The sequence below is a fragment of the Venturia canescens genome, chromosome 8 (assembly GCF_019457755.1).
Source record: "Venturia canescens isolate UGA chromosome 8, ASM1945775v1, whole genome shotgun sequence".
NCBI lineage: Eukaryota > Metazoa > Arthropoda > Insecta > Hymenoptera > Ichneumonidae > Venturia > Venturia canescens.
This window is the reverse complement of record NC_057428.1, coordinates 13,891,040-13,906,307: the sequence shown is the minus strand read 5'-3', so window position 1 is coordinate 13,906,307 and position 15,268 is coordinate 13,891,040. Positions and strand designations below refer to the sequence as shown.

The window sequence follows — 15,268 nt, the reverse complement described above, 5'->3', positions numbered from 1 at the left end:
TAAGTCACCTTGACCTTGAACAAATCTTGCTATCGTTTCTGTTGAAATTTGTTGTAATTCTTTAAATTACACCCATCCAATAATTAATGAACCCTCGACTGAAAATGCTAGAAGACTCACCACCACCGCCAAATCCGTGCGACCCTTCGCCCTGCGGTCCAAACTCTCAATGCAACATCACGCCCGGTGGCTCGTCGTCCTGTGCCTGTTTGCCCGAACTTCTAGGACCTCCACCCAACTGTAGACCGGAATGTCGCGTTAACAGCGACTGCCCGTCCAATCTCGCTTGCACCAATAACAAATGTGCTGACCCATGCCCTGGCACTTGCGGTATTAATGCAATATGCCAGGTTTACGTTCATCAACCGAAATGCAATTGTCTTGAGGGTTACGTCGGCGATCCCTTCAGAGTTTGTTCCGTTGACAAGAGTAAGGATTACAAATTTACCGTTGAAAATACGACGTTACCAGCTTCACCTGTTTCAGTCCAATGAACCTTTTGTGACAATTTGTTTACTAATACTTGTGTTTTTTTTGTTTTTTTTTGCATAGTTTGTAATTATTGTACATAACGAAACATTTTCACGCTGCATGCCTACAAGCTTTTTCTTCTCTTTTTCGCATGCTCATATTTTTATGCATACACTGTCATTTATTGTACAACGTATTTGTCCGTTTCTGAAACTGTACAAATTTACGAGCTTCAGCGTACTTTTTGCTTGCTGTTTCTCGCATCACTCAATAGTCAGCTCATAGAAACCTTTTTTTAACTTTATTTACAGAACCGACGGTGGGTCCTCCGGCCAGACCTTGCAGCCCTTCGCCCTGCGGGGTCAACACCTACTGCAGAGAAAGACAAAAAGCTGCGGTTTGCGAGTGTCTGCCGGATTACAGAGGAAATCCTTACGAAGGTTGCTATCCGGAGTGTCTGGTGAACAGCGATTGCCCGAATTATCGTGCCTGCATTAGGAACAAGTGCGAAGATCCTTGTCCAGGGACTTGTGGAATCGGTGCCATTTGCACTGTTACCAGCCACGTGCCGAATTGCTCGTGCCCCCCTCCGACCACCGGAAATGCATTCAAGGTGTGCAGGGAGGGACCGAAAGTCGAGCCCGATCCGTGCCACCCATCGCCCTGTGGACCAAACACCATTTGCCAACGAATTGGCAGTAGCGCCGTTTGCAGCTGCCTCCCTGGCCTCGAAGGCGAACCTCACGCACTCGCCGGGTGCCAACCCGAATGCATTCTCAGCTCTGATTGCCCGAGCGATAAATCTTGCGAGAAAAATCGGTGCGTCGATCCGTGCCGACGAAACATCTGCGGCCCTGGCGCACTCTGCAGACCCATCAATCATAGTCCGCATTGCTCCTGTCCTCCGCCATTAATTGGAAATGCATTCGTCGAATGTTACGAGAGAGGAGGTACGGCGGAAATAATTCATCGTTGAAATAACAATTTTCGTTTTGATGCGCAGGAAAAAGGAGCTTTTGAGATTCTTCTTTTCTCATTCGAATTTTCGTTAAAAATATTCACGCGAATTGAGGATCCATTTGTCGATAGCAAAGAAATGAAGAAATTCAAATTCTGACAGTTTGAGTTTAGTGACTTTGAGTCAAGCAAAAGTCGAATTGAAAGTAATTTTGTTTTACCGTAATTCCAGAACCGGATCCTTGCAACCCATCGCCGTGCAACGCCAACGGTGAATGTCGAGTGCAAAACGGAGCAGCATTCTGTGTCTACCCAGAGTGCATAATAAACGCGGATTGTCCACGTGACCGAGCGTGTTACTCCCAACGCTGTCGCGATCCTTGCGTCGGAGCCTGCGGTCTCAATTCGATCTGTCGAACCGCCAACCACGAGCCCGCTTGCTCCTGTCCGCCCGGCTTCACCGGTGACGCACAAATTCGATGCAAACTTTTGGAGCTCAACGAAGCCGAGGCCGAGTGTACAACTAATTCGGAATGTTCGAACGACAAAACTTGCTGGAACAACCGATGCGTCGATCCTTGCACTCTGGACACTTGCGGCCTCAACAGTCGCTGTCATCCGCAAATGCATCGCGCAGTTTGTATTTGCAACGACGGCTACGTCGGCAATGCACAACAATTTTGTCGTCTCGGTGAGTTTTCCCAATATTTTTGACTTCGCTCGTTAAAAAAAAATCGCTCCATTCAGTCGTTCACACACAACATTTTTCCTTCTCCACACCGACTGAATCTATCGTCCTTCCACAAGCTCCGGATCTCAAGCATACCCTGAAATAATTTCAATTTTCTAAAAATTTTTGTTCACTTATATGCTAATTTTTTTGTTACTTTCATTTTTTTCATTCCCCGAAGCTGGTTGTCGAAGCGACAGCGAATGTTCATCGCGCGAAGCTTGCATCAACGAGCGATGCGTCGACGTCTGTTCACTTACCCAATGTGGAGCAAACGCCCTTTGCGAAGCCGATGGTTACCACAGATCTCGTTGCTACTGTCCGGACGGTTACATAGTCGATTCTGCGGACAACTGCGTTAGGCCAGAATGCACGAACGACAACGATTGTGCCTCGTTCCTGGCCTGTCGCAACAACAAGTGCGTCGATCCTTGCGTTTGTCCAGCTTCGGCTCAGTGCAACGTCGATAATCATCGTGCTTCCTGTCGATGCCCGCCCGGTTTCATCGGTGATCCTTATACTTTGTGCACAGCAGGTAAAGTATTTTTTTTTCGCATTACCGATTCAGTCAAATATTCAGTCGATTTTTCAAATTTTTTTACTTCAAAAAATCCCACAAATCTGTGACTCGCGACAATATTAATTAACTTTATCGACGATGTTTGAAAACAGAGCCATTTGAGCCCCCCGAGTGCAGCCTCGATGCCGATTGCCCAAGCAAATTGGCCTGCTTCTCCGGTACCTGCAGAAACCCATGCGTTGAAACAAAGCCCTGCATCACGAACGCAAAATGTACAGTGGTCGATACACTACCAATGAGAACAATGATTTGCGAGTGCTTGCCCAATTTCATCGGCGATGCTACGGTCGCGTGTGCGGAAAGTAAGAATTTTTTTCTCCCCAACCAAAAGTATCTTCTTTTCTTATCAACTGTAATCGCTCAATTAAACTTGGATGCTCCACATCTAGTTATCGATCAAACGAGAAATTCGTGCCGTTCTGACTCCGAATGTCCTCCAACAACGGCTTGCTTGAACCAGCGCTGCCTGAGTCCATGCGCCATCAAACCTTGTTCAAGCTCAGCCGAGTGCCACGTTGAAAATCATCGTTACGTCTGCAGATGTCCGTCAGGACGCTTGGAGGATCCTTTCATCGGCTGCACCGAAGGTAAACATTCATCGAGGGCTTGAGAAAAGAAAACTCTCATTTCGCACTTTTATTCGGTTAAAAAGTGAAGTTTCTTCTTCTCAAAATCACTTTTAATCATTTTTTATCGTCACTTCGTTAGAAGAGCCGCCCAGGCCAGAATGCACATCTAATTCGGACTGCCAGGCAAATCTCGGCTGCATAAACCAACGTTGTGTGAATCCCTGCGTCAATAATCCGTGCGGTTCTAACGCCGATTGTCTGACAATCGACCATCATCCAACTTGTCATTGTCCCGAAGGCTATGCAGGAAACCCTCAAATTCAATGCTTCAGACGTAAGTATTCGAATTCATGGGAAGAAAAAATAGTAAAATTTTGTTATTAAAAATTAATCTCTAAAGAGACTGCAATAGCTGATCATCGCAAAACAATTTCATAATCAAAGCAGGCAACAACTGTAGCCACGAATTTTTAATGAAAAAAAAAAGTCAAAAGACTCAATCGTAGTTTATCGATTAACATGCAATTCATTTAATCAATTATTTTCTTCGTTGCACAGCGGAATGTAAGACCGACGATGAGTGCCCATACGACAAAACATGTAGAAACGGTAATTGCACAACACCTTGCCTCTTCGGGGAAATAATATGTGGACGTGGAGCCGAGTGCACAGCGACGGCTCACCGTGGCCAATGCACCTGTCCTCGTGGAACTCAAGGAGATCCTTACATATCGTGCATATCCGCTGTTTGCCACTACAACGAGGATTGTGCAGATCACGAGGCCTGCGACCGTTTGAACAGAGTTTGTCGTCCGGTTTGCGAAGAAGACACGTGCGCACTTTCCGCGACTTGTCTCCCTCGTAATCATCAGCCAAAGTGTGTCTGCGAGCCTGGAACGAGCGGCAATCCATACGTCGAGTGCATCAGTGAGTAGAGGCTCACCTAAGATTCGAAGAGAGACATCATCGAACCATTCGATTCGATAATTTGATGAATACGCACTGGAACACGATTTTAGCACACAATAATTGTTAATTTTGAACATTTTCGCTTGACAAAAACCACCATTAAAACCACAGTCGATGCTGTAAAAAAATGAACAAATGAAATTCTTTTATCATACGAAAAATCCATTAGAGTCGAAGTCTCACAAAATTTAAATGAACTTTGAAAATCTTGCAGAAAATCATGCTAGGCCGGAATGTCGAGAGGACAGCGAATGTTCACCATCAAACGCCTGCATCAATGCGAGATGTCAAGACCCTTGCGCTTTATCGAACATGTGCACAGCGGAACAAGAGTGCCGAGTTCTGAACACTCTGCCATTGCGAACAATGATTTGTCAATGTCCCGGGGACACATTCACCGACGAGAACGGAAGATGTCGACCAATCGGTAAAAACAAGAACAACGACAGCAATATTTTGAGGCGTAATTTAATTTACAAACAAATTCTTTAAAATCGATGTCTTTTCCATAGATTGGTCCGACCCGCTGTGTAAGCTCGACGAGGAATGCAACAATCATGAAAAATGTTTGAACGGTCAATGCGTCGAAGCCTGTTTCACACTCCAATGTGGAATAAACGCTCAGTGCAAATCATCTTCGCACACTGGAATTTGTTCCTGTCCTGATAAATACACTGGAAATCCATACTTTCAGTGTTCACCGGAACCGAGAAATCCAATGCCTGGATATCCAGAATGTTACAGCAACGACGAGTGTTCGAAAGATCGTCAGTGCATCAATTCGAAATGTTCAAATCCTTGCGCCGTGGGCGATCCGTGCGGCAGAAATGCCCTCTGCCATGTCGACAATCACGACCCAATCTGTAAATGTCCGTTCAACTATTTGGGCGATCCTAGAATCGAGTGCATACCACGTACGTGTTTGAAAAAAAATACTGTTTTTCTCATTTTTTAATTGTAGTAAGAAAAAATTGCAAGGGTCATTGCTTATTTTTATTATCTTTTGTCTTTTCAGCTACGATCGTTCTTGGCTGTGTATCGAACAGCGAATGCGCCGGTACTGAAGCCTGCGTTAATGAACGATGCACCAATCCGTGCAACTGCGGACCCAACTCCAAGTGCATCGTCACCAATCACTATCCTTCATGCGTTTGCAATCCAGGCTACTCCGGAAATCCACAGCTCGGCTGTTCGAAACGTAAGCTTATCGCACCGAACGATCGACGATCAAAGTTCCCCTCGAAAGATTTCCTCAAAAAGTGACGCAAAATTAAACAAAAAATAGATTCTTTCAACATTTGCTCTAATACACAAAAGGCAAAGTTCGATATTCTACTTCATTCTTTATAATCCCATGCGTTTGGGATTGTTAAACCATGAAAAGGCACAGGCCAATTTCTCGAACATCCAGAACGTTTTTATTCGAAGGAAGATGTTAATTAAAGCTACTCAATTTGATCCGAATTCTCAACGGCTCTTTAGTTTAACAAAATTTTAATGTGATATTATGCAGTGATTCACGATCGTGACGCTATGTTTGTATTATTTATTTCAGTCGAATGCGAATCCGACGTAGAGTGTCCATACGCAGAAGCTTGTCACGAGGGTCGTTGCATAAATGCTTGCATTTTGAGCAACGGTTGTGCAATAAACGCGGAATGTTATGGCAAAAATCATCAATCGTCGTGTCGCTGCGGTCCAGGCTATTTCGGTAATCCTGAGATTCTATGCGAGAGAGCAGAGTGTACGAGTGATCAAGAGTGCTCGCAGCATTTGTCATGCAAAAACAATCGTTGCGTCGATCCTTGCTTCGAGCGTTCTCTTTGTGCCCAAAATGCTCAGTGCTACGTTCGCGATCACATTCCACTTTGTCGCTGTCCCGAGGAACTACCGAGCGGAGACCCGTACTCGCATTGCGAGTACTTGCCACCGCCTGACAAACCAGAGTGTCAAAGGGACGTCGATTGTCCGAGCAAGCTCGCCTGCATCGACGAGCATTGCTCTAACCCTTGTCAAGTCATCAGACCCTGTTTGGAGAATGCTCGTTGCGGTGTTCTCGATACAACGCCTGTTAGAACGATGGTCTGCACCTGTCCTGAAGGATGGATCACCGATGCCGATGGCCTGTGTCGACAGAGTGAGTATAGAAAAATGGAATTTTCATTCTTTGCAGTGACAAATCTTCCAAGTGACTTTAGAGTCTAGAAATGCTGTTCAGTGTCAGAAGTATAGTGATGGGAAATCTAAAATTATGCGATATTTTAAAAATTTTAGTAATCATTCGCATACCTGGAACATGCATGAGCGACGACGAGTGCGGAGAGCGTGAGGCTTGTGTGAATCGTCGTTGCCGCGACCCCTGTAATTGCGGACGTAACGCGAAGTGTTCCGTGAGAAATCACAAGCCAGTTTGTTCGTGCGTGGAAGGCTTCGAGGGTAATCCTGAGGTGGGATGTTTGACGGTCGAGTGTAGGAGCGATTCGGAGTGCAGTCGTGACAAGAGCTGCGTCAATCAAATTTGCGTCAATCCATGTTTGCTGACGAATGAGCGTTGCGGTACGAACGCTGAATGCGTGGTCGTCGAGCACGCTCCGGAGTGCCGTTGTCGGGAGGGTTTCCTCGGCAACCCTCGTGGCAAATGTCACGTGATAGGATGTTACAGCAACGGCGATTGTCCGAGCGACCGTGCCTGCGTCAACAAGCAGTGCGTGGATCCCTGCATCCGCGACGACAACACCTGCGCCGCCCGGGCCGAATGTCGCGTTCGTCATCATCTGCCAAGCTGTCGCTGTCCCCCCGGTTACGTTGGCAATCCCCAGGTCGATTGTCGCCTCGAGGACGAACCCGAATGCCGCCTCGACTCCGACTGCTCGAACACACTCGCTTGCTTCAACAACAAATGCCAAAATCCTTGCCTCGTTATCGAACACTGTCAAACACCATCCGAATGCAAAGTTTTACCAACTCACCCCGTACGCACCATGCTCTGCGTCTGCCCCAGTGGATACGTCAGCAGCGGCAGCGGTACCTGCGAACCTACTAAGCCCGTCATACCACTCGAATGTACCAGCGACAGCGACTGCGAACCCTCCAAATCCTGCATCAATGCTCTCTGCAAAGATCCGTGCAACTGCGGCTCGAACGCTGACTGCAACATCGTTAATCATAAACCAATTTGCTCGTGTGCCAACGGCTACGATGGAAACGCTGATATTCAGTGTACTCGAAGTAAGACTCGCTTTTTTTCGAATTTTTTCAAATTAATTTTTCATTCCTACTTTATTTCTTTTTTTTCTTCCTCTTTTTTACATTTTTTTCTTATTCCTAATTTTTTCTTTTATTTATTTCTTCCTATTTATTTATTTATTTAGGAATTATTTGATTCCTAATAATAAAAAAATAATTTTCTCAAAATTCCATCATTCTCACGCAGTTCCTGGCTGCCGATCTGACCGAGAATGCAGCGAGACTCACACCTGTGTGCAAAACACCTGCGTCCCAGCGTGCTCCCCCATTCTCGCTCCTTGCGCCAGGGAAGCCGAGTGCTACGGAATCAATCATCAAGCCGTTTGCGAATGTCCTCCCGGCTACGCCGGCAATCCACGAGTCTCTTGCAGGCCTGTGGGATGTCGTAGCAACACCGATTGCCCTACCAACAAAGCATGCATCAATCAACGCTGCGAAAATCCGTGCGAAGCCAACCCGTGCAGTGGGCAACTCGAATGCTCGACTCACAATCATGTCGTCGAGTGCTCCTGTCCCCCCGGACACGTCGGTGATATCGATTCTGGCTGTACACCAGGTTAGAATAAAATATCAAGAATTAATCAAGTAATTAAGTAATCAGATAAAATAATCATCAAATTGACTAATTTCGATGATTAAAGAGAATAAAAAATTGATGGACATTTTTATTCTAATTATTATTTGTTACAGTGGTGGAAGTATGCAAACAGGACGACCAGTGTCCATCGCAGAAAGCATGTTTCGATGGCGACTGTCTGAATCCATGCAAGGAAATCGAGCCTTGTGGCATAAACGCTAACTGCAAAATTCTCGATTCAAAACCCATAAGAACTATGATTTGCGAGTGTCTGCCAGGATATCGTGGCAATGCTGTTGTACGATGCGACAAAAGTGAGTGATTCATGCGAAACAACGAAGCCTTGGTATCCAGGAAACGAATTTGTTGCCGACAAGTTCTTCAATGATATTCTTTGTGAATTTCAGTAAACCGATGCTCTCCGGAAAAGGGTCAAATTCGTGACGAGAATGGAAGTTGTGTTTGTCCACCGGGAACCGCTAAAGACGAGCGAGACGTTTGTGTGCCTTGTCGCCAGGAAACTGGAATGATCATCACTTCCGATGGACGATGCATTTGTGCTCTCGAACGAGGAATGATCATTGACGAATATGGGCGATGCGTTTGTCCCGTTGAACACGGATACCGTCTTGATCTTCAGGGTTACTGCAAACCAAGTAAGTTTTCAAGTAAAATTATGAAAATGCCTGATGTCACGATAATTCAAAAGCTGAAAAAGTTTTTTTCCTCTCGCTTGTTCATGCTGAATTCTAACCCATTAACTTCTAACCCATAATAACAGCCATCGTTCCCTGCCATCACGACGATGAATGCGCCGATGACAAATACTGCGAAACAACAACGAGAACGTGCGAGGATCCTTGCCGCAAACAAATCTGCGCTGTCAACGCAATTTGCACAGCAAAGAATCACAAGCCTTCGTGCGCGTGCATCAGTCACTTCAACGGCGACGGTTACACTATCTGCAGTAAGATCATCTGTAAATAATATTAATTCAAATTCATGAGACTTGGGTCACTTTGACCCGAGAGTTTGCTTCGCTGCATAAAATAATATTAATCCACTAAAAAATATTGAAAAAATGTGAGCGAGGCAAGTGACTTTCATTCGATTCGAGCTTTGTTCATTGAGATATTATTGATATTTCTCAGCTGGAAAAGGACGCACCGATTTACCGAAACCAGATATGATGGCGAGTTGCTTGTCAGATGGTGTTCAGATCCAAATACACGTGCAGGATCAAGGATTCGACGGTGTTCTTTATGTCAAGGGACACAGCAAGGACGAAATGTGTCGCAGAGTTTTGTCGATACCGGCTGATTCGCCGGACCGAATGGAAATATTCAAAGTCGCCTTTGGCCATTGTGGCCTCATCCACGTGAACGTAAGCATTTCTTCTTTAGCTTCGTCACGATTCAAGATTTTACTTTGAAAAATAATCCAAATGGATATGAGAATTTATTTTCTCTTATTCTCAAATTTTTCATGGTGGATCATCGAATTTTATTATTTTACAAAAACCACGAGAAATATGGTAATCTAATGATTAATTTACAATCAACAGGGCCAAGCGAGCTTCGTTCTCGTAATCCAAAAACATCCTCAGCTCATCACTTTCAAAGCTAAAGCTTATCACGTCAAGTGTATCTATCAAACTGGCGAACAAAACGTTACCCTCGGTTTCAACGTATCGATGTTGACAACCGCCGGAACGATCGCGAATACCGGGCCACCGCCAATTTGTCTGATGAGAATAATAACGCAAACTGGTAGCGAAATAAACACCGCTGAGATCGGCGAAAATCTCATGCTCCAAGTCGAAGTTCGACCTTCCTGTAAGTTCAAATCGTTTTCTTTTTCTATCGTCAAAAATAATTCTTTGAATTTGGAAAATGACGTTTATGAATAATCTTTTTTTTCTGGAATTTACTTTAATTTCAATTCACAAAAGTAGTAAAAAATTTGTCGTTGATATCCCCTCGTGTTTTTCACTTTTAGCTATTTATGGAGGTTTCGCCCGTAACTGTGTTGCAAAAACGATGGAAGACAGCAAAGAGAATGAGTACATAGTGACCGACGAAAACGGTTGTGCAACAGATCCTACGATATTTGGCGAATGGGAGCAAAATCCCGATTCGGAATCTCTCGTAGCCAGTTTCAACGCATTCAAATTCCCGAGCAGTGACAATATTCGATTTCAGTGTAACATCCGAGTTTGCTTCGGACGTTGTCAGCCTGTAAGTACAATTGCGAAATAACGACAAACTCTAGAATCGGTGGCATCGATTCGTCAATATAAAAAAAAAAAAAAAAAACGTTGAAACAATATCGTGGGCTAATTTTGCCAGGTTAATTGTCGCGGGTACAACGCTTTCGGTAGAAGACGTCGTGACGTCGATGCTGAGCTCAACGACACAGCTCTGAGCATCTCCGAAGGTTTCGACGGACAATTGCGAGAAGAAATTACCATCACGTCCAACCTCATAAGAACGTTGGAAAGGAGAGAGGAAAGATACACATCAGATCCAGCCGAAGGTAATAATGAACAGACATGTTTTAGTAAAAAGTTGAAAAAAAGTAGAACGACGATGCCCGTCATTATTTTTATACTCCAAAACAACACCGATTTTCAATTTTTTAGTACGAATTAATTTTATCGAAAAATATCTGAAATCAAAGACGTCCCATCGCTCATTTCTGATAGCCAAAGAACAATGCCAATAAACGAAGTCTCTAGAACCTGAAGGGAATCTAATTTTTACATTCGTTCAATAATTTTCAGCGCCAGCTGCTCAACGAGTGGAAGACATTTGCGTGTCGATGGTCGGCTTCATAATAGCACTGGTTATAACAGCGTTATTGGCGCTCGTGGCGGTAGCTATTGCCGTTTCCTGTTGGTTAATGGCGTACAGACGCCAGCCGAAGACTGCCGGTCCACTGCCACATCCACCAGAATTTCCAAATCCATTGTTCACCACAGAATCCGTAGCCGAGCCATCACCGGATTATCATCTATCGTAAAACTACCCTTCGACGTCCCCCCTCCCCGTAAAAACAGAACAATCGTGGAGAAAAAAAAAAGAGACAAAAAGTATCAAACGAAAACATGCCCGAAATTATCTCCTCAAATGTTTGATATCCTAATGTTAAATCTTTTTTAAGGATACTTATAGATAGAGATATATATATAATTGCATTGAACTTCCAATAATCGAGGAATGCATTCCTGACCACTCGTCCTACTGGTTGGTTATGTATTTTCGAGAGCATCTCCTTCAGTGACTATTTTACTCTTACTTCTCGTGGAGATGTTTTTCGAAAAAGATTTTTTTTCTTTCATTTCTTCTATTTGCTCAAAAAATGCTTTTATTTATCGCTTCCAAGATGGCGAAAACGATTTTTTTTCTGGGTGATATTTTCCTTGCGTGAGAGTCTATGGCGCGAACTTTTTCAACTACGCTCTCGGGATATTGTAGTCAAAATTTTATGGTGATGGTCTTCTGTTTCTATCCCAAAGTTCGCTTTCTTATTTAAAAAGAAAAAAAAACAATACTCATAGCACACGATCGAATCACGGAATGAAAAATGAAACACTCCTTTCTCGTTGCCTGCCTTTAGTCACTGGAGGACTTGTCTAATATTTAAATACGAAAAAAATTAAACACGCGAAACGAAACGAAACGGAAAAAAAAACAAAAACAATCACGGGGAATTTAATTCCCATGTAAAGTCAAACGAATTAGTCTAATGTAGCTTTCTTATACCGTGTAATAGACAATTGTACATTTTACCTAATAAACAAGCTAAATAAATAATAATAATATAAAATGCTGTCACTGTATGATCTCAATAATTATCGGTTTTTTTTCAATAGTTAAATGATCATTCACTGATTGAGAGCTCAAAGCCAAAACCCAAAGATTTACAAATTTGATTCTGGGAACATTGAAACAGGATTTGAGAATTACATTATTTGAGGTAATTCCTTTGAAAATTAAATAATTCAGCCTTTAATAACCGCAATTGGTCTGAGTTTGATACATTTTTTTGAAATACCAGCAGCGTGACAAGTATCAACGACGTCAGTTACGTTCTTGTATGATTCGGGTGCTTCCTCCATCACTAGTTTTGGTGATGCAACTCTGATCGCTATTCCAAGCTGATCGAGCTTGTTTAGAACCTGCTGATAGTCCAAATTTCGACGAGATTTCGCCCTCGACAAAGCACGGCCCTGGAGAGAGAAAAAAAAATAACAATGATTATTATTGTAGTTTCGAATAGAATACGAATTTCGGAAAAAAAGGTACTGGGATAAAAATATTCATGAAATTGTAAATAATCGTACAGCTCCGTGACATGTCGATCCAAAAGTTTCTTGCATTCCTTGAGCTGTTCCGGTGAGAACGTAACTGCACGTTCCCATCGTACCACCTATGAGAACTGGCTGTCCAGTCAGCTGATAATCCACTGGTATAAGGGGATGATGCGGTGGAAATGCTCGGGTCGAACCCTGAAAACATGCGTCAGTCATGTTATGAATTTTTTATAATAACAATAAACGAGGTGAGACTTGGTTTTTTTTCATTTGAAGCACGAATCGTCAAAATGATCATTTCGTTGTAATAATCATCCTAAATATTGATTCATTTATATTTTGACTGTTTTTATAAAGTTCTGTACTATTTAATCTGTTCTTTTTATACCTTTCTGTGAACCAACAAAGTCTTTGGTTTTCCGTCCACCATATGCTCCTCGACTTTGGCAATATTGTGAGAAACATCGTAAATCACATGCATGTCCAAATCGTCAGGTGTCATGTGAAATTGTTTGGCGAAGGCCTATTCAAAATTTTTGCAAAATTTACTAACTGAAGGAATGTGAAAATGAGTTGCAAACACTCAGAGTTCATTAAATTCCCTTTTGTAAGATGGTTTTATGTACCTGCCGACTGAGAAATGTCATGGAACTTCTATTGACCCAAGCAAAATTCGCAGCAGCTGCCATTGACTTCAAGTAATCCTGACCCTCTTGTGATTTTATATGAGCACACGCCAACTGTCTATCGTTTGTCTCAATATTGTCACGTTTCATGGCCTTCTCCATTTGCACAAGAGCGTCTAAAATATTCGTTACATTTAGTTAAGATTTGAAAAAGAAAATGAGAAATTAGGTAGACTGGATTGCAAATAAAAATTTACCAGTTGCTACTTGATGACCGAATCCTCGACTTCCTGAGTGTATCATCACGCAAACTTGACCTTTCTCTTCGATTCCCATCTTCGAGGCAGCAAATTTGTCGTATATTTCGTCCACGACTTGAATCTCGGCGTAATGATTGCCAGCACCCAAAGTTCCCAACTGCAATTCATTAGCGCCCATTTATTGAAAAAGCAAGTATTTTTAAAGCTTATTCAGATTCATATGAGCACGAGGCTAAAGATCCGTATTGGAAGTTTATTTGAAGCTCATTCCATAATTGATTCCCAAGATACCTGGGGAAGGCCACGTTTTTTCGCTCTCATGGAAACTTTCGATGGATCTGCATTCAACATTCTTCCATACTCCTCGCAGTGTTCTTTGTCTTCTGCCCAAATATAGCCCTCTCTCAAAGACCAATCCATTCCCATTTCAAGGGCCTCTTCCAGATCTCTTGCATTCATTGGAATAATTCCTTTGGATCCTACTCCTACTGGTATATGATCGAATAAACTTTGAGCAATTTGTTCCTGAAATAAATACAATTTGAATGCAAGTATTTATTAAACAAGTTCAAACAACATTCTATTCTAAGCTCCCCAAATAATTTCTGAAGTTATCAGGTTCTATATACCTTCACAGGAGCAACGTCCTTTTCAAACAGATTTGTTCGGAGAAGACGAACGCCACAATTTATGTCAAATCCCACACCACCTGGAGAAACGATTGACTGCGGATCGTTCATATCAAAAGCAGCCATGTTTCCTACAAAAACAGTCATTCGTGTTACAACATTTGCCAAGTACCTACCGACAGTTCAAATACTTGATGAATCCAGAAATTAAAAAAAAAACTTGCTAAAAATGAAATATCATTTTACCTATTGCGAATCCGTAGCCTGAGTGAATATCCGGTAATCCTACAGATCTGCCTACGATACCAGGGAGTGCTGCAACATTGGCGATTTGTTTGACCCCAGGTAAAAAGCCTCCTACCTGCCCTGGCCGACAGGAATTTCTCAACTCTTCAAGCATCAAACGTTCCAATGTTTTATTGACATAGAATACACCTTCAACCTATGATTACAATTGAAGTAAACAAGACTTTTCATTGCTGTTCGATAAAATCGATGAAATCAGAACATTGATAAAAAACCAGACCTTCATGTTGGGCTGAAAACCCTTTTTTATGCGCCAACAGTGATCATTTATCTTTTCGAGATACTTGAGCTCTTCGTCATACTGTCGGACGACCATTTTTCTGGAAAATTGAATTATTACAAAACGTCAAAAATAATACACCAATTCGAGTGAATTCAAGTCGGAAATGTGTTTAAACTTTCTTCTAAAAAAAAGACCCGAAAATTATGACCACATAAATATTGTAATATATTGACCTCAACAATTACAACTTTTGAGAAAGCGAAAATTTCAGGTTATGCCTATGCAAGACTGATATTAGAGACCATTAAAGACCAAGAAATGCATTACAAATATTCAATGGCACTATTGTCAAATCACAAATAAGAATAGACGTAAAGCAGTGAAATTTTACAGAACTTACACTGATCAAACGTAATGAAAATTGAGCCGGCGAAAAAACCCCTCAAAACCTCTGACAGTCGTCAGACTAGACCACGCGACTAGACAGACGGGGTAGACGACCTTGGAAAACTCCCCACCCCGCACGACTGCAGGAATCGGTGCAGTACAAAAGATCGGGTTCTTGGGCAAAGTTATCTCCAAATTATTGTTGCAAACTTTTTATTTTTGAGAAAACATCTAAGAGGTCTTCCAGGAATACTAAAAATAAGATTTGCAATTTTCAAAAAATTTGGTCCTGTGGTGATCGAAGCGCCACTGTTAGGGAACAGTTATATTATAGTTAAGTTTTTCTACGGCGAATATCAATCATTTTTTTCTTCAATTTGCATATTCACGTTCGGTCCTTGACCTTTGTCAGCTGTTTCACTG

General features: G+C 42.6%; 2 protein-coding genes across 2 annotated transcripts in view; one reads left to right on the top strand and one right to left on the bottom strand.

Annotated features, from left to right (window-relative positions):
* dpy (dumpy) overlaps nt 1-11,927 on the top strand; it is a 67,611-nt gene extending 55,684 nt beyond the window's left edge. Inside the window, exons 85-106 of the mRNA XM_043427226.1 lie at nt 112-429; nt 783-1,421; nt 1,661-2,119; nt 2,340-2,693; nt 2,831-3,040; nt 3,128-3,325; nt 3,447-3,641; nt 3,866-4,234; nt 4,491-4,703; nt 4,789-5,190; nt 5,292-5,474; nt 5,832-6,413; nt 6,551-7,504; nt 7,710-8,078; nt 8,213-8,413; nt 8,507-8,755; nt 8,881-9,066; nt 9,251-9,483; nt 9,664-9,934; nt 10,098-10,336; nt 10,448-10,634; nt 10,882-11,927. Coding sequence (XP_043283161.1) covers nt 112-429; nt 783-1,421; nt 1,661-2,119; nt 2,340-2,693; nt 2,831-3,040; nt 3,128-3,325; nt 3,447-3,641; nt 3,866-4,234; nt 4,491-4,703; nt 4,789-5,190; nt 5,292-5,474; nt 5,832-6,413; nt 6,551-7,504; nt 7,710-8,078; nt 8,213-8,413; nt 8,507-8,755; nt 8,881-9,066; nt 9,251-9,483; nt 9,664-9,934; nt 10,098-10,336; nt 10,448-10,634; nt 10,882-11,120 — 7,250 coding nt within the window. The 3' untranslated portion in view covers nt 11,121-11,927. The remainder of the gene's footprint in view (nt 1-111; nt 430-782; nt 1,422-1,660; nt 2,120-2,339; nt 2,694-2,830; nt 3,041-3,127; nt 3,326-3,446; nt 3,642-3,865; nt 4,235-4,490; nt 4,704-4,788; nt 5,191-5,291; nt 5,475-5,831; nt 6,414-6,550; nt 7,505-7,709; nt 8,079-8,212; nt 8,414-8,506; nt 8,756-8,880; nt 9,067-9,250; nt 9,484-9,663; nt 9,935-10,097; nt 10,337-10,447; nt 10,635-10,881) is intronic.
* Nucleotides 11,928-12,085: 158 nt separating this feature from the next.
* Nucleotides 12,086-14,998, bottom strand: RtcB (RtcB RNA ligase). Its single transcript, XM_043426806.1, has 10 exons — nt 14,859-14,998; nt 14,456-14,555; nt 14,176-14,371; nt 13,930-14,060; nt 13,592-13,825; nt 13,298-13,457; nt 13,041-13,216; nt 12,803-12,937; nt 12,445-12,609; nt 12,086-12,330 (listed from the first exon to the last, which is right to left on the bottom strand). Exons 2-10 carry the CDS (start codon nt 14,549-14,551, stop codon nt 12,103-12,105), a joined length of 1,521 nt encoding a protein of 506 aa, XP_043282741.1. The 5' UTR covers nt 14,552-14,555; nt 14,859-14,998; the 3' UTR covers nt 12,086-12,102.
* Between the last annotated feature and the right edge of the window lie 270 nt (nt 14,999-15,268).

Excerpts from the sequence above, each read along its gene's own strand:
- RtcB (XM_043426806.1), bottom strand. The coding sequence starts at position 14,551 with ATGGTCGTCCGACAGTATGACGAAGAGCTCAAGTATCTCGAAAAGATA. Across the intron at positions 14,061-14,175 it reads AGGCTACGGATTCGCAATAG|GAAACATGGCTGCTTTTGAT; the intron begins GTAAAATGATAT and ends CTGTTTTTGTAG. Across the intron at positions 12,331-12,444 it reads GATCGACATGTCACGGAGCT|GGCCGTGCTTTGTCGAGGGC; the intron begins GTACGATTATTT and ends TTCTCTCTCCAG.